This window comes from Bactrocera neohumeralis, chromosome 6 (assembly GCF_024586455.1).
Source record: "Bactrocera neohumeralis isolate Rockhampton chromosome 6, APGP_CSIRO_Bneo_wtdbg2-racon-allhic-juicebox.fasta_v2, whole genome shotgun sequence".
In the NCBI taxonomy this organism is placed as follows: domain Eukaryota; kingdom Metazoa; phylum Arthropoda; class Insecta; order Diptera; family Tephritidae; genus Bactrocera; species Bactrocera neohumeralis.
The window spans coordinates 5,024,142-5,050,957 of NC_065923.1; the positions used below are offsets into that span (position 1 = coordinate 5,024,142).

A 26,816-nucleotide genomic window follows, 5' to 3' on the forward strand; every position below is an offset into this window, starting at 1 on the left:
GAACTTCGGACAACACGTGCACAAAATAGTTTGGATAGCCGAGACTTTGAGTGGCAGACGTACTGTAGGTGCACACACACACGCATATACATGCACGTACCGTGCTTGTTGGCCTCTAAGCAGAATTCTGGCCGACCGTTACGAAGTGTGGCAAATATCAAGTAGAAAAGTCAAATAATGCGAATTTCCAATGCATGCGCACCAAGCGTTCGCTGATTCTAACAAGGCCGACAGGCAACGCTGCAGAACCGTAGGCAAAGTCAGGTAGGCGTACAGGAAAGGGACAGCGACATGGTGCACCTAGCAGCGAGTAGTAGTAGCCGCACGAATGAGGCACGAATTCAGCTGAGCTGAGCGGATGTTGGTTGCCGTCGTGTGGCGAGAGCAGCTCGTTTCGTTTACTTGCCCAGGACCAAGTAAGCGACTAGCTGTGCAAGCTGGCAGCGGTTAGTTCGAATAAGGACGTGAACGACGATGAATAGCAACGGTGCCGCATAGCCGACGGTGGAGCTAACGAGTCGCAGAGGGATACCAATAGGGATTTTGCTGAAACAAGTATCATGAATTGATTAAAGTGTAGGGCACGAAGTGTAGCAAAAGGTGACAGAAAAGTGGCCAAGGTGTAAAAATAATAAATCAATGCGCTGCAATTCCTGTAAAAAGTGTATAAATAGCAATAAATGGATGCATAAAGGGCATGAATAGTTTAGCAGGCGCTCAAGTGTGAAATAAAGTATATTATTATAAATGTGTATATGTGTGTACGTGTGGATACATATATGGGTGCCTCTAATCGTACACATATATACATACGCATCGCAAATACCTGTGGGTGTGAATGCGCAATCATTTCCATCACCATGCAAATCTTAGCCAGTGCTCTAGCATATGTGTGTGTATGTGTGTAAATAGTGTTAAATTTTGCCAATTAGATTATGCTTGCATAGAACGAAACTTCGCAGTGCTTAGTTTTTTCATGTTCAAAATTGGTACACCCAAAATGTAAATGATTTGCATCGATTGCGAAATAAATACGAATTCGAGGCAAGCAAAGAATAACAACAACAATCCGTATAATTCCTTCCAATTCTATTGGAATGGTGTTAGTGCAATTCTTTGATCATTTGCGTTGGTTGTGGGCCCCTCGAAATTGTCAGATTAAAAATTTATTCGCGAGCAGCACGGGGCATGAGTGGATACACCCGCGTCAGAACTACCAAACGACAACCCCACACTCACACGCACTCACCAATAGTATACAACTTGGTCAAATGTGTGCTCGTTTTTTGTGGACGCATGGAATAAGGAAAAGTTGAGATCCGCAGCGCTCAACTGCTCTTTCCTGTGCACATTAACGAATTTGTGTTATGGTTCGTTAGATCCTGCCGAAAGAAGAACAAGAGCAAAATGCTTAAAAAAGTGAAACAAAAACAATAACAAAAACAAATGCACATAACATAAGCGTACGCCATAAGAATTGAAAGTGATTGTAGAAAAAAATGAAAGTGCTTTTTATTTTTATTATTTTAGGGGGAAAATTTGTGATATGTGAGATTTTATTAACGATGAAAGCAAACATCAAAAGTATAATAAATGTGTGAAATTGAGTTAGCAAATTTTTATTTATGAAAAGGTACATACGTATATTACTTTGTATGAATGCCTGCGAAAAATTTCTTTTTAGTTCTGCATTGCAATCTTAGCCTTTCGACACAGATTACGCCATTGCGCTGGCGTCATTAATTATTAGGCACCCACTTGCGCTGACTTTCGAGTTTCTAGTTGTTGTGCTAGCAAGCGAGAGTGTTAAGTAATGAAAAAGCAGTTTGTTATATGCCTACACCTTGTTTGGCTATAAAGTTAGCTAAGAAGCAGTTCGAAGTTTCAAATTTTAATACATGAAAAATAAAACAAATTATTATAAACCAAAATATATTAAAAAAATCAAAAATCATATACATTTATAATTGAAAGTTTTTTGTATGAAAAGTAAATATTAAAAGAATGTAAATTTCCCTTTTTACAGTGCATTTAATAAAATCAACTGTGCGTGTGTGAGCGTAACAGTGCTTCGGTTCATATCAAATATATGCCTTTATGTATGCTTTACATACATATGCGTGACTTGATAGATAAAAATTGTAAACCGTTATTTGTGTGGCAATACAAATGTACACTTGGCTTGGATGGCAAACGACGGCACAGTAATAAGCCACAACAACAAAAGCAACAATCAACTATATTGGAGACGCGGATTCGCGCCGCTTCAAAGCAGTGGACCACGCAACGCGCAAGCATAATTGTGGCTGCGTCGAATCTTGAAACTCAATTCTTGCACCCTCGTTGGCATAAAGCACAAATGTAAGTGCAAAGACACTTGTATTTATGTACATATATGTATATGCCGCATTGCATGTCAATATGTTTGGCATTTGTATGTAGGCACATGTGCAATAATATAAGGACAACGAACTTTTACTTATTGACAAACATACAAATGAGCAGGAGTGTGCAAATCTATGTATGCATTTGTAGGCACACATCTTTGCCCGTTAACACATATTCACATTTAACCATCTGTACGTGTGTGTGTGCATATATTCAAATGCATCTTATGCCTTGCAACACACATGTATAAATTCGCAACAGCATACCTACACAATCACACTGACACAAACACGCAAACGCACATAACCACACACATACATGCCATTACACACTTTATAGGCAACGAATTCGTGCTAAAGTATAACTGGAAGGATTTTAAACACTTTGTCTCGCCCACATGTCAATACTCGCAATAATTCACCTAAGGCTGTGTGCTTTGGTGCACAACACTCGCCTTCGCAGTGCAAATGTGCACTCGTGTATTGAAGAGAGCGACAGCAAGTAAGAGAGACCAAACTTATCAGTTGTACATTTGTAAGATTTTTGCTTTTTGTATTTTATTTACTTTTATTTGTTTACTCAAGTCCTTAGTTATGGTCGTCTATTTTCAGATGGAAATTTTTAAAATCTGTCGCTGTTATATCGAATTCGTGTACAGCAAACACTTATACTCACACACACTCATCTTAATTGCATACGTGCGGAGCATGAAAGGCATCGTAGGACACACCTTGTTGTCTATGGCTTTTTATTTAACACATTAGTACTGTGAATTCAAATGGTTGTACAATACGCGCGTACAAAGGGGGGTTCTGAAGTCATACTCCCATGCCACCAATCAGCAATACATTATTTACATATGTATATTACTCGAATGAAAACAACTGTTGGGGACATCTTTTAAGACATAACAAGGTTGTTTTGAAAATGTTAATGCAGCATACAACTTGTATCTTTCATGTTTCCGAAAAGCATAATTGGTTATAATAAGTGGCTTAATTTGCATTTAATACGGTTCAGATGCTGAGAAGCTAAATGAAATTGCTAGGTAATGTATATGTTATAATAGTTGCAGTTAGTATGTGTTTCAAGCCATTTGCTTACGAAATGAAGGATATGTCTTCATATTGAAGAAGAATATTGACCAAAATTACTCTCGAAAATGCTATACGAACGAGCTCAGTGATCAAGAGATATAAAAATGTTCATCCCTTTGACAGTTTTTGTATGAGAGGCTTCATCGCTGGTCCGTATCAGAGCATAAGATAATGGTCGCTAACGTAAAACGTACCTTCGAAACACAAATAAAAGAAGGTGTTTAACGTCCTACAAATTGGACACTGGGATTAACCACCCAAAGTGCTAAAGGTATTGAGGATAAAAAACAATTTTCTTTAAAAAATATGAAATTTTTTGTTTCAAAGGCTCGTGTGTCGGATCGCACTCTCACTGCAGTCATTTCGAACACGTCCTATCTACCATATATGAGAGTAGGCTTAAAAGTTTTCATTATACTGCTAAAAAGGAATTTAGAATCTTAGTACCTCATAGGATGGAGTCATGTGTAGAAGTTCACGCAAGTGTGGAAAGTTCTCAGATCCCCATTCACTTGGGAGTGGCCAGAAACTATTCTTTTATATATGGCTCAAACAGCTCACGACTTCCGGTCTTTGACCAAGTATCCTCTGGGTGGCCTAAGAACATCCGTTTGAAGGCGAGCTAAAGTGAGAAGGCGAAACATGCCCTCCACAGGGTTGTGCGCAGGGTTTGAGACCCGCCACGTAAAAAACGAACAACAAGCCTCGGATGAGAGGCCCCCCTTTTGATGACGACCTTGGCAAACGAATTAAGGAACTCTTGCCAGCAGGTGCTACTTCGGACTGAGTAGGCAATTGAGAAGTACAGTCTACTCTCGGCCAACAAAATCCGAACTCTATAAGTCACTCATAATTCCCGTCCTGCTATATGGTGCTGAGGCTTGGACGATGACAACAACTGATGAGTCGACGTTTCGAGTTTTCGAAAGAAAAGTTGTGCGAAAGATTTATGGTCCTTTGCGCGTTGGCCACGGCGAATATCGCATTCAATGGAACGATAAGCTGTATGAGATATATGACGACATTGACATAGTTCAGCGAATTAAGAGACAGCGGCTGCGCTGGCTAGGTCATGTTGTCCGAATGGACGAAAATACTCCAGCTCTGAAAATATTCGACGCATTACCCGCCGGGGGAAGCAGAGGAAGAGGAAGACCTCCACTCCGTTGGAAGGACCAAGTGGAGAAGGACCTGACTTCGCTTGGAATATCCAATTGGCGCCATGTAGCGAAAAGGAAGAAACGCGCTGTTGTCTACGCCAATATAGTACATCATATTATGAAAGCTTCTGCCGGTCATGAATTCTTGAGAAACAGTTACGCGTTAACATAAACGCGACTTTGGTCTATAGGCATATACCATAATCAAATGTTGGCTTTCGAAAAGTGGAAATAAGTTCGCAAATTAGTATATAAGGGGGAGTGACAAATAAATGTAGTTTTATTAAATAGACTTTATAGCGAGCTGACGAATAGCAAATACTGTTTCTTCGCTTTTGACCCATTTTTGAAGCGCCATTCTCTAGATCTTTGGACAGTTTCAAAATTATATCCATAAACCCACGTTTCTTAATCAGTAATGATCGAATGATGAACGTATTATCCTCAAGTATGTTGTAAGACATCACCTTTGCGACCTTTACTCGATATCTCGGAAATCTCTCCTTTGAAACGAGTCTACCGTTGCAATAAAATGTGTTAAGTGGGTTGAACTCGATAGACAAGGACAATTTCTTAAATTTTTTTCGATGTTATCGTCGTTATCAGAGGGGAATAGATGACTTGCATTAGGTAAATTTCTGAATACTTCACAACCTTCACTGAATGTTTTGTGATAGTCCAATTCTTGACTTCGTGATAAAGTAAACTCCAAAAAATACTTCTGTAACATTTTCAACGTAGCCGAGGTTCCATTAGAAACACAAATCTTTAAGGGATTACATGAGTTTTTTCGATTAAAAAACAGTCTTTTTCTACTATAAAAAACGAAATATTTTATAACAATTTTTATTGTTGCAAAGCGTATCTATTAACAAAGAAATACTGAAATTTTTGGAAAAAAAATATTTTAAGCTCGGCCATTGCGACGCCATTTCCGGTGACCCCTCGGAAATATGGTGCGCCAGCGTTTCTCCTTACACGCTCATCTAAAGAGAAAAAATACGTGTTTTAGTTAAAACCTTAAGTTAGGACTTGGACGAAATAAGGAAACTGAAAATTGTATTTTTTACAGACTTTTTACAAAACAAAAAATGAAAATTTCAGTACAATTATGTGATTTTTTTTTTTTAAATAGTTGTAATCAAAAAAAAAATCCTTTGTCTAAGCCTTTAAGAATTGTATATCAAAGACCTGTATAAACATTAACGAAGATCAGTTGAGTAGTTCTCGAGAAATCTTGCCAACCGACTTCAAAACACACAGTTTCGACAAAAACGCGTTTATAGTCGGTGCATTTAGCCTCGAACTCACAAGTTCTCAATATTTAAGAGGTGTTGTAAAATTTAATAAGACAATAGAAAAGTTCGAATTTTAAAACCCGTTTAAAACCCATGTAATCCCTTAAGCAAATTTTTTTCGTGGTAAAAATCCCCAGACAAACTTGCAACTGCTAAACACACACTACTGGCATACGACAATCAAACTTCATACGAGCATAAGAAAAAGTTGTATCAAGCTAGGAACACTTTTTTCAATTGTATGTATACCTAAAGTTTAAATAGACCAGTCTGGATCAAATGGTCAGATGGATGGCTAATTTTGTTCGTTTGATACCAAATTTGTTTGGATTGTAATACAGGACTTTGTACTTTATACTCGTATGAACCTAAAAGCGTCAGAAAGATTGTCTACTCGTTAAAAGAGTTTTATTTCATGCATAGTGTAACAAGAAATTTGTCAGTCAGATATTCAATTATAACATTTCATTTTTATTATCCACCAGACTACATTTCACTAACGAACACCACTAATTATATAAAATAATTCTTTAGCTAGCACAATGGAAGCCACCACTGGTAGTTTCAGGACAAGCAAATTCTGTTAAAACTTTTATTTTACTGTTGTTGTGTTAGACTATCCAGGCTTATTAATTGTATGGAACCGAACTTATGGCCACTTAATAAGGGTTGTTGGGTATTGAAAATAAATTGGGACATATTTTTTGTTAACCCTTGTACCAGAAATCTAATACTTTAAATAAATCTTAATTAGGACTGCTCTTCTTTCAACGGCGAGACGCTTAACAGGCGTATATACCTTCCTAAATTGGTTGATTTATATGCAGTGAAAAATTCTATATACATATCAGTAAAGGTAGACTATTTTAGCTGGCTCAATTGTACTAACATTTAGCTTCACTAACTCAGCGTGTTTATTTTTATTTTTTGCACAGTGTTTCATTATTTCTTTTGACTTTTTAATTGTTGGATTTGTTTATTTTTCGGCTAAACTCTAAACTGTTACCTTAAGCTCTGGCTATAAGAATGAAATTGAATTAAATACGAGTGAGTTTTGTGAAGCGTTCACAAATAAAAGAAACCCTCTTTCATGAAAAACGTAATCCAGTCTGCTATATTAGATGCAATGAATATTGTGAGTGTAATAAGCAAGTGCTGGAATAATCTATAGTTGTAATGACAAATGACATTTTTAGAAATAGTTAGCTTTTTTTATTAGGATTTATTAAGTTTTTATGAAAACATTTTGTTTTTGTAAATTTCAATATATTTAGAATCTGTTTAGTTACGAAAACCAGTAATTAAATTTCATGAAAGCACAATGATAATGAATTATGGTAGTATGACATTCAAAAATAAATTATATAAATTTAAATAAATTTTTTTAGATTAATTGAATCAAAAGGTGAGGTCTAGCAAATGATGAAAACATGATAATAAAAGGCAAAAAATAAATAAAATTTTTGGAAAACCCGCATTGTTAACCGCAATATTTTCAAGTGACACTTAAAAAATCGATGGCTGCTTTTTAATGCAGAAAAACTTTTTAAGCAAACTTCTGAAATTGTCCGCTTGTTGGGAATCAGAAGCCAAATTGCTTTTGCAATCGAATCACGTACGAGATACGCAGTAAACATCGCTATAGCTCCAAGGCGTGTCATCATCGTACAGCATTGCGCAACATTCCCATGCATTCCTGGCTAAATTTAAAGGACAACCAAACACACCACCTATCTACCGCCTACCCCACTGTCCGACTGCCTACCCACCAATCCGCCAAGCTACCTGCCTAGAAGGCAACGGAACCGGAGCTAACCAAACCCCGAAACCAGTGCAGCATCAATCACCGCAAGGTGGTTACATTGCCATAAGCCTCAACTCTTGAACAAACATAAGTACATAAGTACACATTCAATGGTATGAACGCATATACATAAAAGTGCTTGTGTGTTACAACGTATGTATGTATGTGTATAAGTTCAAGTGAATACTTGCAAGCAAAGAAATAATAAAAAGAGCAGCAATACTAAACTCTGACACCAAGCAAAATACCTATGTAGATGCATGTGTACACTCGTACAGTCATAAAGTGTATAATGGGAATGTATGTTGCATATTGGTTAGTAATTCACAGTTTGTCATTAAAAACTCGTATTTAGAATCATTTTTAAGTAAATAAAAACACTTTTGTCTTGAGACTAAAAGTTTAAGTTTCTTCGTTGAGTAAACGTGTATATATACATATAAGTGTGATTTTGAGTGTGACTATAATCTATTATGGACGATTTATGATGTGGAGAGAAGAGTTTTAATCCTAAATTTCTTACTACCAGCAAACAAAGTTTTTACTTATCATTTGTTTTTTTTTTTCAAGCCGATATTAAAACTCATAAAATTTCAGAAGTATAGAAGTACAATATTCCTACATTTTATAAAACTTTATTAAAAATTTATTTAACATTTTTTAACGAACCTAATTTTATAAATAAATGATATCAGCCAAGTTCTAAGATAGCATAGTATATAACTAAATATAGTTTACTCATTTTGAGATGGTTTGGAGATATTTTCCATGAGACTAAAAAAAAATGCGGGGCGCCTAAAAGTAGGCTTGCATAAACAACACTGGCAAACAAAATAAAAATCATATATTTCAATATTCAGTAGTGCTTTCTTAAATGTAGCTTATGACATGACATTTTCATTTTCTTATGAAAGGTGATGTTACGTATACGCCCCACCCGTAATTGATATGGGACTATATTACTTATACGCCCAGCTCTTGGGTATTGTATCTCTCTGAATTAAAAAAAAACTTGAAAAACGTTAACTTCGGCGTTAATACCCTTCACAGGTGCATTTTTTTATAGTACAAAGGAGTAAACAAATCTTTATTTGGACTATTTGACTGTTGGTATGACAGCTATATGTGGTCTGATACGAACAATTTCTTCGGATATTTCATAACTGTCTTAGATAATAATTCATGCCAATATAGATATCTCGCAAAGTGAATTAGGGTTCCATACAAGCACTTCATTCTGATCGCTTAGTTTATATGACAGCTATTTGCTATGATGGTGCGATATCGGCGGTTCCCAGGAATTAGAAGGACTTGGTGAGAATAGTTGATATCTCAATAACTGAGAGACGCGTATCGACTACGCTCGTCACGCTCATCAATTATGTATATATACACTTTTTAGGGTCTTAGGGTTAACAATATTAAAAAAAAATCGATTTTTTCAAAATTCTAGACTAGAATACCCCCTTAAGTAGTGGAATTATACTTCATTATTTCTTAAAGGTCGCTATTATTGCTTCAATTTAAAAACAATGACTTATTCTCGTAAGTATCTTCATTCGAATTTTAGTTTTTCATATGAATTTAGAACTTTTCACTTGATCTCACGTGCTAGAGATCAATTTTTATCAGGGTCAAGGGACTACTTTATTTTTTTTGTATACTGACTTTAAGAAACGCACCTTACAACTTATGTATATCTGTAACAATCCTTGTTGCCCTGAAACAGCCTAAGATACATAAGTATTCGGAAAATGACAATAGAGAGATCAAAGACGAATGTTATCATATGAATTCTAGCAATTTCTTTTCTTTATAATTGTCGGCTTTATATTTCAGTGTCAGAGTTTTGTGCTTTATAATCATAATAATTTTATATCATTCAATTATCAGTAACTTGTCAACAAGCTCTCACAGGCTGACCCTTACACAACTTAAATTACAGGTTAATTGAAAGCTTTACGTAAATGGCCAGCAACGAATGTCTCGTTTAATGCAAAATACAAAATACAAAATGGCGCAAAGTTGGACACAATTAGTCTACTTTCAATTTTCTTTTGGCTACTAACTAAAACGTATACAAATTCCTTCAAATTGTGTGTACAAGAAGCACATAATCCAGATTTGTACATATGTATGTGCTAGCAATAGCTGAAGAAGTGAGTTTTCATTGAAAATTATCGATTTGAGGCAAACTAATTGTATTGTTAAATATTGAATGCCATCATTATATACATACTATATGTATGAACATATGTACTTATATTATGTAACAGCTATGTTTGTTTGCGTTTGTGTGTTTGTATGGGAATTTGCTTCGCTCAACAATTATTTCATAAGGATCCTTATAGTTTCACTGCCACTTTGAAAACAAACTTCAGCTACAGTATGGTGCAACATTTACAAGTACATACTTAGCAATCGCCAATGTTAACAACACGAGTCAGCGATTTCTATCGAATGGATATTTAAAGGAGAAAAGCTTGAAAAGTAAATTGGTCGGTACTCGCAACAAATACTCACACACACACACACATAGCCACAGAAACACACTTCTACAAACGTATATGCAATAAAAAGAAAAAAATATATAAAGAAGGTAACAACAACAAAAACAACAAAAAGCGCACAACATTTAAATAATCATTCAGCAACGATTTCTCGCCTTCCTTTAATACCTTTCGCTGTGGCCCCATTGTGAAGCGTTTGTGGGCGCTACTTTTATTGTTTGTTAGTTGAAAAGGCGGCGGTATTGTTGTTGCAAGGCAAATGGTGAATTTGATGGCATCATTTGTTGGCGAGTTCCTGTTAAGTTTAGTGCACTTAATACCCTCGCCTCGACTAAGCCACCCGCAACGGCACCGGCACCGGCACCGGCACCGGCACTTGCTCTGACTCTGGCTTTGGCACTGGGGCCGGCACCGGCTTCAGGCTTCGGCTTCGACTCGATTCCAGCAGCATCAGTGGCAGTGCTGGGTGCATGAAGTGTCTCTCCTTCCACCTTGGCGGTCACTACGAACAGCTGCTGGCTGAATAAATGAAGCGTTTTGATATAACAAACACAAAGAAGGCTGCAGGATGTGCAGAGAGCAGGATATTTAAGCAATTGAAAGCAGGCGCGCTCGATTCGCTCAACCACAATGGCAGACCAACACCAAATAGCCACCAACATAAACACACAAACAACAGCATCGGCAGTTGATCTCACTCCTATCTTCCCACCGTTTTGCAACGTTTCCGGCTGTTTGACTAAATAACGGTACGGCGTAAGCTGAATAAAGTTTGTGAATGTGCGGTGACTGTAGCAAAATGCACTCCATTGTGAAGCAGTGAGCGACCGCAGGCAATTGCTGTCAATTATAAATGTGGGTGCCCACGGTGGCATCTTAACCAGCCGGCAATGGACGGCGTGAAAGTGGCAAACTTTGGATGATTTCAATTTAATGCAGAATACATTCGCTATTTGAGAACTGAAAACAGTAAATGAAATCGTTTACCGTAGCTGAATTCACACACATACACACATACATACACAAACATAGTCATATGCAAGTTATTTCTGTATGAACTGAAATGTTATTTACATACATTATGCAAACATAATTACAACACACTCGTTTTATAGATTTAAGGAAGGTTAATTATTTTGTTGCTGTTTAGCCAAAACTCATTATGGTAATTAATGTGTTTATGATTTCGTTTCGCAGATGTTCGGTTACACTGGCAAATGGGGTACTTGGTTCACACTGGTTCTGGTGCAGCTGGCGATTATGCTCGGCTTTGCCTGCCGCGTCTCTGAGTTTCCTTGCAAAGGCAACAACAATATTTGCATACCGCTGGATAAATACTGCGACGGAAGAGCGGATTGTGAGGACAACAGTGATGAGCCAAAGCATTGTTCGGGTAAGTAATATGCCAAATAATTATAAGTTAAAGTCAAGCATGCCAAATCTGTAGTGAGTACCGTTAAAAGTTGTTTTAAGAGATCACCAGTGTAATTATTAGCGGCCAGCTCAAAGCAGACAAAGGCGATCTTTTTCTGAGAAATCCCTTTAAAATAAGAGAGAGTCTTAATTCTACAGAAAAGATGACTACAAAATACACTGCGAGTGAAGATAAGTTTAAAGATCATCTAGTAAAAGTTTCTTTCCGCTTTCGAATATATGTAGCCGTGTAACAAAAATTTCTTTACATCGCTCCATCTAGTGATTTTAAGAGGTATTATTGAAAATCACAGAAAAGGAGTTAATTTCGTAATAAATAATAATAAAATATAATCATATTTAGGTTTTAAAAATGTTGTTGAACACTCTCCTTTAAACATTTCATTCATTAATTTCTTATGTCCATGAATACTGCTTTTATATATGTACATGCAACCTGTTGCTATAGAGTATAATTGTTTTGTTCACCTAGCGATTATTTCTATCACTTAAAACTAAACGAGACAGATATAGGTAGTTATATATATATAAATGATCAGGATGACGAGAAAAGTTGACTTTTCCAGCATCCGGGTGACTGTCTGAGCAAGCTGTAGCTTGAGTAAAAATAGAAATATATTTACGAAACTTGGTATGGTATTAGATGGGCGTAATCGGGCCACTGCCACGCCCAGAAAACGCCATTAACTGAAAACCTATAAAGTGTCATAATTAAGCACTAAATTAAGATATAGAACAATAGAACAATAATTTCGGTTAGTGGATCGCAGTAGCAATAGGATCTTGGGGGAAAAAATTTTTGGAAAGTAGGCATGGCCCCGCCCTCTAATACGTTTAGTGTTCCTAAACCACTAAAGCTACAACAACCAAATTTATCCGGCTCAATGTCTAGCAACAGTGTGAAAATAATTGAAATCGAACGATAACCCCGCTCACTTCCCATATAACGGTCTGTTAACAACTCAACACTCAAGGAAGCTGCACCCAGGCTTTTTTTAAAAATTGAAAATGGGCGTGGCGTCCCCACTTATGGACCAAAATCATATCTCAGGAACTACTCTACCGATTTCAATGAAATAATGGTATATAATATTTTCTTAACAACCTGATGACATGTACGAAATATCGGTGAAATCGGTTCACAACCAGGCCTTCTTCCAATATAACGCTATTTTGAATTCCATCTGATGCCTTCTTTGTATAATACGAGTATAAACATTAGGAACCAATGATGATAGCGGAATAAAACTTTACACAAATACGGTATTTGAAAAATATGTAAATGACGGATAATGAAATCTCGATTATCACTTTATCATGCGAGAGTATAAAATGTTCGGTGACACCCGAACATAGCTCTTCCTTACTTGTTTCTTTTTAAGCGTGTTTGATCGTAGGAATGTGCTAAAACATTAACCAATGGGCTGGGTGATCTCGGAGTTTAGATATATATTTCATTCTGCTGTCCTCTACTTCTTTCTTTACCATAGGAATCCCAAGGTTTTAATGGATATTTTCACTATGCATGTGCCATGGCGAACAAATGATTGTTCTAAGCATTTTCGGTTGGATCCTTTGTATTATAACAATATTAGTTGCACAGGTCGTACACCACAGTTGAATGCCATACATCCAAATCGGCTTTATGACCGCATTATATAAAAGCACTTTGTTGTCTAGGCTAAGTTTAGAGTTTTTATTTAAAAGCCAATTTAAATGTGCAGCTCTTATCTTCATGCAAGTTATTTTACTAGATATATGTTTACTCCACGTAAGTGGTCTTTGTGAATATTGAGATAAGTTGCTTCATTCGCTTGGGACTCATTTTTACTGCCGGCACATTTTGGGTCTTATCTTCACTTCTGTTCATTCACATTTGTACGCCAGTTGGCTAGCTATTCTTCGGCAGAACTTAAGTGCTCCGCTAATATTCTTGATTTTATTATGTGGCATTTGTTACTGCTCACTATAGCTGTGTCATCCGCAAAAGTTGATGTCAATACGTTATTTGCTGTTGGTAGATATGCCGTATATATGATGTATAGAGTTGGTCTTAACTACTACCCTGTGGTACACCAGCTCTTGTCGGTCGTTCATCAGATATGAAATCTCCCAATTTAACCATGGATTTATTATTATTTTAAGACTCGAATGTTTTATACAAGTCTACAGGTAGAATATAACTAACATCAGGATTTTCAAACATTCGACTTTGTTTTTCTAACAAATCTTATGCTGTATTTGTCGGTTTGTGTATAAGTTATATTGAGTATATGTATATATAAAATTGCTCGGATTCCGATCCTCTGGTTGACGTTTTTCACCTTCAGGTATTTCCCAGGCTTTGATTTCTGCAAGTTGCTGGAGTATAAAATGTTCGGTTGAACCCGAACTTAGCCCTTCCCTACTTGTATGATATTATACAAAGGTCCACTCTAAAGTTTATATCGCCTATAAGAGCTACAAGCTCTTTCACGTAGGCAGATTAAATGTTAATGCCGCCGCTAACTCTGAGCACACTGGATGATAAAAAAGTGAAGTGTTTAGTCAAAGTTGGTTCAATGAGGTAGTGGTAAGTAGCACAGAAATTTCGAATCTCTGTTGCCTTTAAACAAACAAAGAGATTTTAATAACTTAAGCCCAAGTTGTGAAAATATGATTGCGATGACAACAAAAATTTTTGTTCTAATTCACTTAAAAATTTATAAACGTACTTTACATTCAATACGTGAGGTACTCGAGCAGTGTTGATGATTGGAGGCTCATCCATATGTCAGGAAGGATAAAATCAAAAAATATATAATTCATTACAAACAGCATATCGGCACCGAAAGGTTCTAAATAAATTTGGCATCGTTCATAAATACTTAAAAATTTGAAGAACTCCTTTTTATTCAAGCAACGCAAAGATATGAAGAGAATCGTTTACAAATTTTACAGTTTACCTCCTATCAAATAAGAATTGTACTTACGAATTTATTGAAAAATCATTGTAAAACACTATTTTCATATACATATATGTATGTATGTGTTAAGACCGCAATGCCATGCCTATACACATAAATAATTTATTTTCAATTTGCAGTATGCAACCGAACTTATTATGGTGACGTTGGCCGCACCTATACATTAAAGGTACCAACACCACAATGGAACCGACTGCCTTTTTTATGTCACTTAACATTCACCGCTTCTGGGCGTGAACAAGGCGATATTGTGCAAGTAAGTATACTATTGAGTATCGCTTTCAAATTTACTGACTATTTATAAACTCATACAAACCAATGTGAGCATTCACAAATGCCCATGCATACATACATTCATATATATGCTCCATTTGGCCTGAATATTCTAAAGAGTCAGAAATAAAATTTTAAACTACACCTTTACCAACACCTGGGCACACAAGTACAACTGATATCATTGTATGCCATTTGCATACACTCACACACTTACTTAAAAGCATATACAAATATACAATCGCTAGATATAGTATAAGTGTATGTGCATGTGCTATTGTGCTTTACTAATATCCTTTGCTACAAACCGCCTTAAATAGACCTAGATTTTATACGAGTTAGGCTAAACCAGTGTACTCTGCAATATTCAAACCAAAATAATTGCAACTTTTGCATTTCTTCAGATTATTTTCGATAGTTTCACAGTGGGCCGCTTTGATGAGGGCATGGTCGACTCTGATGTTGAAGGTTACGAGAGTAATGTTAACCCCGTGGGCGAGTTGCCGGGTTGTCCAGAGGGTTTTATGCAGGCGAGTTTCCATTTATTTACATTTTGAAAAATATTTTGTTTTTAATTTTAAATTATTTATTGTAGCTAAGTGAACTGGGGCGTCCATTCACAGGAGGCTCTTGGTGTGGGAAAGCCACTGGTCCACAATTGTATTTCAGTGAAACAACAACAGTAACAGCTTCTGTTAAAGTAAGTAAAACCAAAATTATTTGAAAGTAAAATATTTTGTTATATTATTATATAATAATAATAATTAAATTATTATAAAATTTTTAATACCTAAACTGAATATTGTAAATACATGCAGATTTTAGCTGACAACGTTTGGTGAAAACATTAAAATTTGTAAGGAAAAAAAAAATAAATTTAAGTAACTTTATGATGTTAGAGGCTGTTTCTTGCTGCTAAAACTAAACCTAGTAGTAGTCAAGAGGAGTAAGGTTCAAACCACCACTATTCACTAAAATGACAAAAATAGCTGTAAGTGATGGAACATTTTTGAACTCAAATTCGTATTCACGACACCTCAAATATCACTTAGACCTCTCACCACATCAGTCGCAAGTTTTCCCTGCAGGGTTATGTACTTAGACAAAAATAATACAAAACTATCGGTCATATATAAAAAGGTTTAGATCTAAATAAACTGTTAGATGAAATCTTACTTTAAAAATAAAAAAAAAAAATGAATGTGTGCTTTTTGGATTATAAACCGCTGGATAAATTAGAAAAAACCCATAATCGTGTAATAAGTTATCTAATTACACGTCTATTTCTAACTCATGCTTGAGGATATCAATAAATTTATCAAATATTTGGTTTCGTCTCAATTTTTCCTTCAAATTCGATAAACATAATTGTAATTTGATATTTTATGTTTATAACATTAAGTTTTATAACATAACATAACTATATTTGCAGGTATTTCATCCGCCCAAGAATATACATGATGAAAAGCCATTTGAATTTAAAATACGATACAAATTTATCAGTCAAACCGATGCTGTAGTTAGGTACGTATATAAATAATAATGAATATACTAAGATACTTTGAATGCAGTTTTGTTATATGAATGACGTAAATATTTTTACAATATTGTTTAAAATTTTATCACACACATATTTATATTCAACAATTGCATTGTTTTGATTTTGATCAATAGATACGGGTTGCCTGATAAGCCTTTGGAATTGGGTCGTGTTACGCCCGGCACTTATTGCACACGCCAGTTCGATGAGTGTTATCGCAACAAATGCCATTTGCAGAGTCCAAATTACCCGGGAATGTATCCAAGAAATGTAACATGCTATTGGACTATAAGACAAAAGGAGGTGCCGACTAGTAAACACGCCATGATTGCCGTTAGTCAAGAAAATCAACACAAAGCTCTCGTCAAAAGGTATTTACAGTTTTTTTGCTATAACAAAGCCTGCAGCTATTACGCGCTACCAATACTAAGTAGTCTTTCTGAAGACTTATATTACATTATATAATATATTTTTTATTGTTTGATTAGGTCTATTGCGAGCTTCAACAAAACTTCACGTTCCATACGGGCGTGGTCGGACTGTACAGGGGAACGTGATCATCTAATTTTCTATGATGGCAGTTCAACGAATGATCCGGTTTTGGCCAAATACTGTGGTGGGGATTGGTTGCCACGTGTGGTATCTCGGTAAGTAAATGGGTTATATGTATATCAGTGGAAGAAATGAACTTTTATTTATGCTAGTTTTTAACCGCAATCAGAATTTATTCAATATTATAATACTTCTAAGCACTGCGATCACCATAAATATTTGTGGTAGTTTCAAAATAATTATTCAGGAGGAAAAGAGCTCGAAAAGCAAATTTGATTGCATTTATCGTTAGATTAAGATAAAAGTTTATCAAAATACTTTTGGGGAATTACGAAATTATAATAAGTCCGTGATCGGATATAAGTGTCTCGGCTATCTTGGAAGCTCAGAATAGTTATTGGATTCCACCACATTCTTTTTTATCGACTGATTGTGGATAGGCTTTCGGCATTTTGCACTTACATTTATTTACATATTTATGTATATGTGGATATTCCTAAATTCCAATAACAATGTTGTCTGCAGCTGTCTGAAGCAGTAACCTCTTTAAAAACAATACCATTCGTTAAACAAATTTAATTCTTTTTTATTTCCAGGGGCCCAGAAATGTTGGTTGCATTCCACTCCAGCCCCTTTTCCGCGCCTCTACAGCAAGGTGTGCCAAATCGCGGTTTTGAACTTGATGTCGATATTATTTTCACAGATTCAGACTCTTACGATTTTGCACAAGGCACAAAGAATACATGCGAGTTCCATATAAATGCAACAAATCCAGGTGAGTTAATAAAAATAGATGATGCTGAAATTATATCTAAATTTTAAAGATCTTTTTTAAGATTAAAGTCAAAACAAAAATAACATTTTTTACTTTTTTTTTTGTATTTACCACATACTTTAAACATTTTTCTGTTCGATCACACTGATATATGAATTATAAAATTCTTAAAATTTAATTATAAAATAATTCAAATATAATTGCTCTAGATGACGTGCTATTTTCGCGGAGAGGACGCATGGGTCGCATCGTAAGTCCACGGCATACTCTACCACCGAATACAACATGCACATACCATTTTCACGGCTATCCAGGGGATCTGATTTGGCTGTCGTTCACAAGTTACAATCTGCAGATATTGCAACAAACTATCCATGATAACAACACCCTAGGCAGGGTATGTATTAGCTCTATTTTCAACTTCCTCTTAAATATTTACCCATAACTTCCTTAATATTTTAGGCTGACCTGCCACCTTGGATAACACGGCTGAGAATGTGGGATAGTTATGGCACTTATGTTTCTTCGAAAACCACAACAACAACCGGACTACCGCCCTCACCACCACCTGTGGTATCATCCGCAGCCGGTGGCAAGCCGACAACGCTAAATCAAAGCTCTTATGGCAACTACTATTACAGCGCTCAAAATCCGAAGCTGGGGAAAAATATACGCGTAAACATAGATAATGCGTGGAACCCCGTGGACACATACATCTACGGTCCAACACAATCGAGCATTTTTAACAATGAAAATAAATATAGTGGTTACCAGCAAGCTGGAACTGGGGTGGGTGGAAAGCAAAGTGGCGGTGTTGTAAATGGTGGTATAAGCGGCATTAAAGAGAGCCTGAATTATATTTCGGGCAGCAGTAGTGGTAAAAGTAGCAAAGACGCGACGTCGGCCGAAAAGACTTCAGTTTCGTTGATGAGCTCGAAGGGCAAACGACGTCTTATGTTGGAAATATACGATTATGAGACACCCAAACTCTGTGACCATACTGCCATTAGCAATAACGCATTGGGTTTCAATAAATTGAGACCTTGCAGTCCCTTGGAGAGCTATGTCAGTTCCGGCCGGGACTTGGTAAGTTAAAAGCAATAATAAAAACAAACACAAGTACATGTGTGCACTCTTTTTGCAGAAATTGGAATTCCACACTCACACCGGCACTGCACTTTTCCCTGCTCAGTTTTCTCTCAATTATGAATTCGTCGACACTGAACAAGGTGGTGAATCATGGCCCGGACGTCGCGGTGAAGACCCTGTACCTCCACTTTGTTCACGTGTATTCCGCAAACGTAAAGGCAATATACAAGTGCCACGAAACGTATTTCTCTATGGGCGAGGAGGCGCCAAAAACCTGACTTGTTTGTACCGCTTTGAGGCCGGTTCATCGGAGCGAGTGCGTTTGGTCTTACATAATGTTACATTTGGTGAGGGAACTACATGTACAACAGACTCGGATCTACACACCGGTCGACCACGTTGTAATCAACTGGATCCAGAGGGACGTATCACAGAATTACGACTGTTCGATGTGCCATTTCGTGATGTGAAAATACAATTGGGTTGTTTCTGTGACAATTCCAGTACACTTTATAGCAATGCACCGTTAACATTTATATCCAATTCACGTGTTATGGAGCTAACATTTACCGTTAATCGTTTAAATATATCTGAGGATTTTGCAGATGTTTTCTTTTTCGCTTCATATGAGTTCAAACGGGTTAGTGAATGTCGCAAACGTCTAAAACTGAAAGGATCCGGGGGTGAAGATGAAATTAAGTACCCAATGAAGTCACAAGACTCGAGTTGTGAGGGTCTCTCTTGGTGCATAGAAGCACAAACATTGGAGCATTCACTCTTTATTCAGACTTGGGGCTCATATTTACCCATTGATCCCACGTCAGAGGATGCAATGCGTTGCCACACGAAAAATCGTTTAATTATATATGCTGGACGACCGTTGAAGCCAATGCGTGTTGTTTGTCCAGCACAGAGTGGACCAAGACCAACTTCGTTGCATATATTCTCAGAGGATTGGACAAATGGTCAACCCTTGTTCACCAATAAGTAATACACTCAAAATTTGTATATGAATATACGCATTTAATTTAACTATCCTCAATTACAGACCCGTTAGCTTGGTTCTGGAGCCCATATTAAAAGAACCAGGCGACATAGCTTTCACATGGTTGGAAATATATCGCACACGAAATTCGTTAATTCAACAGTTGGACTTGCAAAGTAACGCCAGCGTTATGACTGGTGGTACCAGCGGTGGCAATGATACGCTGACCGACATTGGCTTTTATCCAAAAGAATCCGATTGTGAATATAAATGCCCCGAATTGGATGCGTGTATTGCGGGGAATCTGTGGTGTGACGGTAGGTTGATTTGTAGAAATGTTTTTACAATATTTCTAGTAAAATCTGGATTTGGCGCTTTTTGACCATGTCACCATGTAGAAATCCAATAATTTTAATATTTTATTAATATACCGAAATCCCAGTTAAACACGGATTGAGTAAATTTTTGTAATTTTTGTTTAAATACGAAAATGATCTCATTTTTATTACAGGCCACAATAACTGCCCATCTGGATTTGATGAATCTGAACAGGAGTGCGGCTCGGCGCGCAAACTGCTCGAACTGCCTGGTGGTGTATTTGCGGCGCTCGGATGCATTGCAGCAGCCATTACAGCCTGCCTCATATTCTGTATTTTCGGTTTATTGAGAAAACGTAAAAAAACTGTGGGTCAAAAGATTACCATAAATGGTACACTTAAAAAGGACTTCAACAAGGAGTCATTATTTATTGATCCAGCCTCTTGACACGGGCTACAACCGGTCGAATATATACATGTCGATCGGGAAACGACTGTGTGATATGTTGCCGATGAATTTTAGTGCTGCTATTGCTGTCGCTTTAAAAATACTCCAACGAGTACGAAAGAGGGCGGGGCATACGTTGAGGATGATATATCGATCCAGCATGCATGACCCAGTGTATTGTGTACGGTGTGCCCTAATTAAAAGATATACTTACAGACATACACATATAGTATACATAAGGAATTTTTCTAAGCGCTTGTTTTCAAACTACAACAATTACATACAACAACCAGAAAAAATACGAAGCAAAAAACTGTTAGAATTGAGCAAACGCAGCTAAGCTAATTTATGATAAGAAAACGATACAATCACTGCCTTTTGATCATACTTAACTAATCGTTTCTGTAATTTACTTAAATACTATTTTTAAATGATTACACAAAGTCATCAAAGTCACAAAGTGAATTTTCCGTCAAATAAAAGAATGTACGCTGAGTTTTAAATTTGAAAACCATTTAAAAAATGCGAGGTTATGGCACACATTTCATTTCACAAAATCAAATTGTTATTTTTTCAGTACAGGTCGCCCTGCAAAGTCAATTGTTCCCTATATTTCTGGGAATGAAACACTTTTCGCAAAATCAAACTGGCGTTTGAAAACGACTTAATGATTTTAGATCCCGCCATTTCACATAATATCAAGAAACGTTTAAAAAATTGGGAGGAAATTCGGCCAAGCATCTAACATAACGATAAAGTTGTTCAAACAAATTTTCAGAAAATTCATAAAAATTCGTATTGTAGAAATTGTCTCAGAAGGCTCGGTGTTTTGGTTGTGTGATTTACATTTTTAAACTGTTTTAAACCAAAAAAATCGAATTTTGAGGTTCAGTAATGATATTTTCCCTGCCATAACAATACCACTCAGCGTGTTTATATGATTAATGTGAATGCGTAAGTTCGATTACGATGTGTAATTTCTAAAAATTTTTTTCTTCATGCTAACTTCAGAGAATTTATGACTATAATAAATTTGATTAACTCAGCAAAAGTTTTATTGTGACTATTTTTTGTATAATAAAAACAACATTGAAAAAACCAAACTCTAGACTTGTAGCAATAGTGGTGCCAAAATCAAAATGCCCAACAATCAAATAATAATTTGTTTTTTAGATATAATTTTTTTGTTATTAGGGTAGTAGTTGGTGTATTCAAGTTCTATTCAAAAATTAAAAAATTCCAACAAATATCTCATAATTAATTTATGAAAAATCGTATGCATCACTTCAAAAGCAATATTCAAGAATTTCCCCTCTCTGCAATACCCATATTCATATTTCTCATGATTTGAGATTACTTAAAAATATTCGCAATACTGTAGTTTGGCATGAATTTCGCACATCAAAAGTTAATCAATTAATATGTACTTTTTCACATTTTTTTTATGTTGATTGGGTATTTTGAAAATATTGAATATTTGTAATGCAAAATTTAAATTTAAGCTGTAAACTTAAGTATCGATAATGTTGTACGAGTATGTCCGATTGTAGCGAAAAGGTTGAAAATAGGAAAAAAAAGAGAACTATTGTAAATTAGGTACCTTTTAATTAATTAACTAGGTAATTATAGGAAGAATGAAAAACATAACAAAAAAAATCGCAAATTCTAGAGATACATTGAACAAACTAAAGTAATTTTATTAATATTCAGCCATTTTCAATCAAACACATTTGAAAACGAAACCAAAAAAGAAATACCATAATTAAATCTCGGAAAAAGAACGTTGAAAAGAAAAACAAAACAAATAATATAGCGGAGTCATGCAGATGTGCTCACTTACCTAAATTAAAGTATTGTAGTTTAAGAAGGCTACACGCAAACTATAAATTTGGCAGTTATGCAATGCATAACCAAATGTCAGAAAGAATGCGAAATTATGGGCATAAAAAATGATTTTGATTGAGAAATGTATTCGTTGGTACTGTTTGAGTTATGCTGTTCTATTGAAATGCCACCCAAAATATATATATGTAATATTAGGATTTATTTCGAATATATATTTATGAATGTATAACAAAATTTCCATTGTATCTAAGTCTCTACAGTTTCATACAACATTTATATTAATACAATAATTGATTAAGGTCTACATAGCGTATGAGTAACCTTATTGAAATATTTTTGTAAATACAAAAAGACGTCTGCTTCGTAAGAAGCTTTATTACAAATGAGTAAGTTGACTTTCTTTTTTATTTATTTATAAGAAATCACAAACTTTTTATGATTTGGTATGTATTTTAAATCAAAATAGCTGCTAAAACCTTTTATTTTGCTAACCTAATTTTGAAATATTTTTCGCTACGTTTGATAGTGTTTGACTTCTTTGATATTTTTTTCACTACTTTTGAAGTATGAAGTTATTTTCTCTGTGAATATACATAAATTAAAAACATTATTGAAAAGAAAATATAATTTTCCAAATTATTGACATTTTTTAATTAGATTTATTTATTTTAATGTGATAATGGTATAATTTCATGAAGCCTTCAAACAAAAATAAATAAAGCTTTATTTGAAAGTGTAGAATAATAATAATGGAATTTATTTATATTTGCATAAATTTTAAGACTACTTTTTATATTTTCAATTCATCATTTTTTTGCTATTGTTCAATAAAGTCAAGCGCGTTTTAAGACTCAAAAGTACTGTACTGCAAAGTGTAACTTTTGCATTTATGTATACTAAAAGAACTACTTACTAACTTAGTTACTTATTATACTATAATTATAAGTAATATAAGTTTATTTTCTATTTTACAGTAAAACACAAGCATGTACATCCTTCAAAAAAATATATATAAATTAACTATAATTAATTTCCAAATTTACCGACTCATATAAAATTCGTTATATTTTAGTATCGAAAGACATTTTTTTAAGCTTTTCAACAAAAATATATACATTACTCGTAGAAGTACATTTGATAATTTAAAGAAACTGCTAAAAATGGCAGTCTTGCCTTTATAATTAAGTTTGTTTTATATATAAATTTTATTGTGTGTATAACAGAGAGACGCAGACCCCTTATTGTGGTGCAGAAAGGCGAAACAGCAAATGAAACTTTAATTAAGAACTAGTTATAATTAAGAGTAGTAGAATATATATTATTTAGGGCACTTACATAATTAAATGAAAACACACGATTTAATGTGTAAGGGTGTCTATGGCAAAATGATGCAATTTATTAAGGATACACCGATATTAGCAGTTTTTATTGTAAACATGTAAAGATATTACATAAATAAAACGGTATTAATTTTGTTGTACTATATATAAATAAAAAAATATTTATGTTAATATCTGTACACATTTATAATTTTAAGTATCTTTCTTTTGCCTTAATCTCCTAGCAATTGGAACAACTACTCTTGAAGAATGTCAAATAATTTGTTGAAAGTATTTTACCTTTTTAAACAGTCTTAAGAATACTTTCTATTTTTTAATTCATAAAAAATTCAATTTAGTATTCCTATTATTTTAATCTGGTAACAGTCTGTAATTAACTCTTTTCATATGTAAACCACACATACATTTATAAGTATATATAATATATATACATACATATATCTGTGCGATGGGTTATCCCTACATCTTCCATCACTTTGCCATCGCCGCCCTTTTCACTTAAGAGAAAATATTCGTACAAGAATAAGAATATTACAAAAGAAATCTCGAAAGTGTTGTGACGATGAAGCACGTATGTAAATCTTATGTTATACGTAATAAAGACAGTTTATATAATAAGACTTACATTAACATACTACATAAATAAATGCATACATACATACATACTAGTATATTAAAAACACATTGCACTCAAGTACGTATGTACATTAGTAGGTATGTAATAAGTTATTGAAAGTATAGCCAAATAAGTATACATTTGCAAAGGCAAATGAGAGCAATTACTATATACATACATTTATATATATACATACACTGAAACATATGTATAGATATATATATATACATACATACGTACGTACGTACGATTATAATGTAAATCCCTGCACAAGTGGGTAACGACAACTTTGGTCTGTTATATTAAATAAAATGGATCATTATTTATAAAAATGCACCACACCTACGAGTAGATAACCAAACCTTAGAAAATATGAAAAACGATGTTTCCAGCATAAATGTTTTAAAAACATATAATAAATAGTTCATATATATAAAAAAAGACAAACATCACAAAAATAGGCAAATAAAAACACACGAAAAATACAAAATTGCCTTAGTTTCTTTTTGAAGTTGAAGAGAAGTCTAATTTACTCCAGTGGGGTTACGAAGACAAATAATCCGATAATATCTATAATTCTATTCTCTAGTTTTTTCAATGGCCTTTTTTGAAAGATCACTCGTGAGTCGTGTCAAGTTATTTTTGTTCAGTATTGTTTGCCAGATCATCATAGAACTAGATTAAACAACTTTTACAAATCGTTCAACTTCATTACGAGAATTCACGTTTTGTTAAGAATGTTTTTCGCGCTCTTCGCTCAACTTAGGGTCAAAATAATCGGACTGATGTGCGTACTATTCGCAATACCTTCACCCATTTTGAGAACCAGCATTCATAATTGGATAATATTCGACCGAATAGACCACGTCCAGCACGGAGTGAAGAAAATATAGCAGCCGAAGCTAGGTGTGTACACGAAGACCGTGAAGAGTCGATTCGGCGCCGTTCGCAGCAACTTGGACTGACGTATGGAATGACTTGGCACATTTTACGTCAAGATATTAAACTGAAAACATACAAAACATATATGTATGTACATATATCCTAAAAATTCCAGGAAGATCCGACGTTTTCGGGCAAAATTTTGTTCAGCGACGAGGCCGATTTCTGGTTCAAAGGGTATGTATGCAAGCAAAGTTGGCGCATTTGGGCGAAGAACAATGAAGAGATTCAAGAAGTGCCATTTCAACGAGAAAAGAACGATTTGGTGTAGTTTGCAGGCCGTTGATAACGTTATAGTGCAACTATTGAATTCCGTTCCGCACTTCCGTAGGGACAACGTAGTTGTGGTTGTTCTCTCTTGAACACATTTAAACAATGTTGGCAATGCTTAATTTATACATGTACATGGTTTTGCACACATCTACAGATTTTCAGTTGTAATTTTTCTTAATGTAAAAAATCAACACTAAAATCCAAATATGAGAAGAAGTCTACTTAATTATAAATAATAGTATTCGACTGTAATTTTGAGTTAGTTTAGGAATATTTCAAATATATATTCAATATATAATTTAATTAAAGCAACACTGCTTTTAAGAGAACAATTTCGTTAAGGGAACAAACTCATTTCTACGGGAAAAGTACAATTTTGGGCAAGTATGCCCGTAAGAGACCGTACCATACCGTAAGGGGTGGTGAGTTTTAATTTACATTGATACAACAAAAATGCTCAAAAGGGAACAACAACAACTACGTTATCACTACGGAAGGGCGGAACGCAATTCATTAGTTGCACTACTAACGTCAAGGGCGACCGTTATCGCGAACTGATAACCGACTATTAGATGCCTGAAATTGATCTCGGCCACATTTGTTTTCAACAAGACGGCGCCACTTCCCACACATTGCATCAATCAATTGATTTCTTCAGAGATCACTTAGGTGAGCAGAAAATTTCACGTTTTGGACCGTTCGATTGGCCACCAAGATCGGGTGATATCACAACGTTAAACATTTGAAAAAGATAATCTTTAATAAATAAATACCAAAGAATGATCTTTCAAATGAAAATAAACATTCCCCATTAAATTTGAAGTTTTTGTGTTTTTTCTTCAAAAGAAAGAGGGAATCTTGAAATAGATCACCCTTTACAACGACTGAATCGATCTGTCTACACCTTTGGCCAAGATGGCTCCGAAGTGCTTAAGATTTGACCTCCCGGAAGTGTTGAGTTGTTTCCACCGCGTCTACCTCCATACACCTACATAAGCTAAAAGTCATAACAAAATGCAAAAAATGTGCGTAATCGCTCCATAAATCCACACCACGTGTACTGTTTCTACAATATATGTATCTGATACATGTACATATGTACATGCATAAGTACATATGTATTCTGGATATTAAAAAAAAAAAACATGCAAAATAATGCACCCC

General features: G+C 35.1%; 1 protein-coding gene across 1 annotated transcript; it reads left to right on the top strand.

Moving 5' to 3' along the window:
- Positions 1–440: 440 nt before the first annotated feature.
- LOC126761162 (uncharacterized) lies at positions 441–24,927 on the top strand. Its single transcript, XM_050477118.1, has 15 exons — positions 441–600; positions 2,027–2,361; positions 11,455–11,650; positions 14,777–14,913; positions 15,335–15,460; positions 15,526–15,630; positions 16,363–16,454; positions 16,605–16,841; positions 16,959–17,117; positions 17,619–17,797; positions 18,007–18,194; positions 18,260–18,883; positions 18,942–19,873; positions 19,935–20,188; positions 20,383–24,927. The coding sequence occupies exons 3-15, from the start codon at positions 11,455–11,457 to the stop codon at positions 20,634–20,636; spliced, it is 3,483 nt and encodes a 1,160-aa protein (XP_050333075.1). The 5' UTR covers positions 441–600; positions 2,027–2,361; the 3' UTR covers positions 20,637–24,927.
- Positions 24,928–26,816: the final 1,889 nt, after the last annotated feature.

Excerpts from the sequence above, each read along its gene's own strand:
- LOC126761162 (XM_050477118.1), top strand. The coding sequence starts at position 11,455 with ATGTTCGGTTACACTGGCAAATGGGGTACTTGGTTCACACTGGTTCTG. Across the intron at positions 16,842-16,958 it reads CACAAAGCTCTCGTCAAAAG|GTCTATTGCGAGCTTCAACA; the intron begins GTATTTACAGTT and ends TTGTTTGATTAG. Across the intron at positions 18,195-18,259 it reads ATAACAACACCCTAGGCAGG|GCTGACCTGCCACCTTGGAT; the intron begins GTATGTATTAGC and ends TTAATATTTTAG.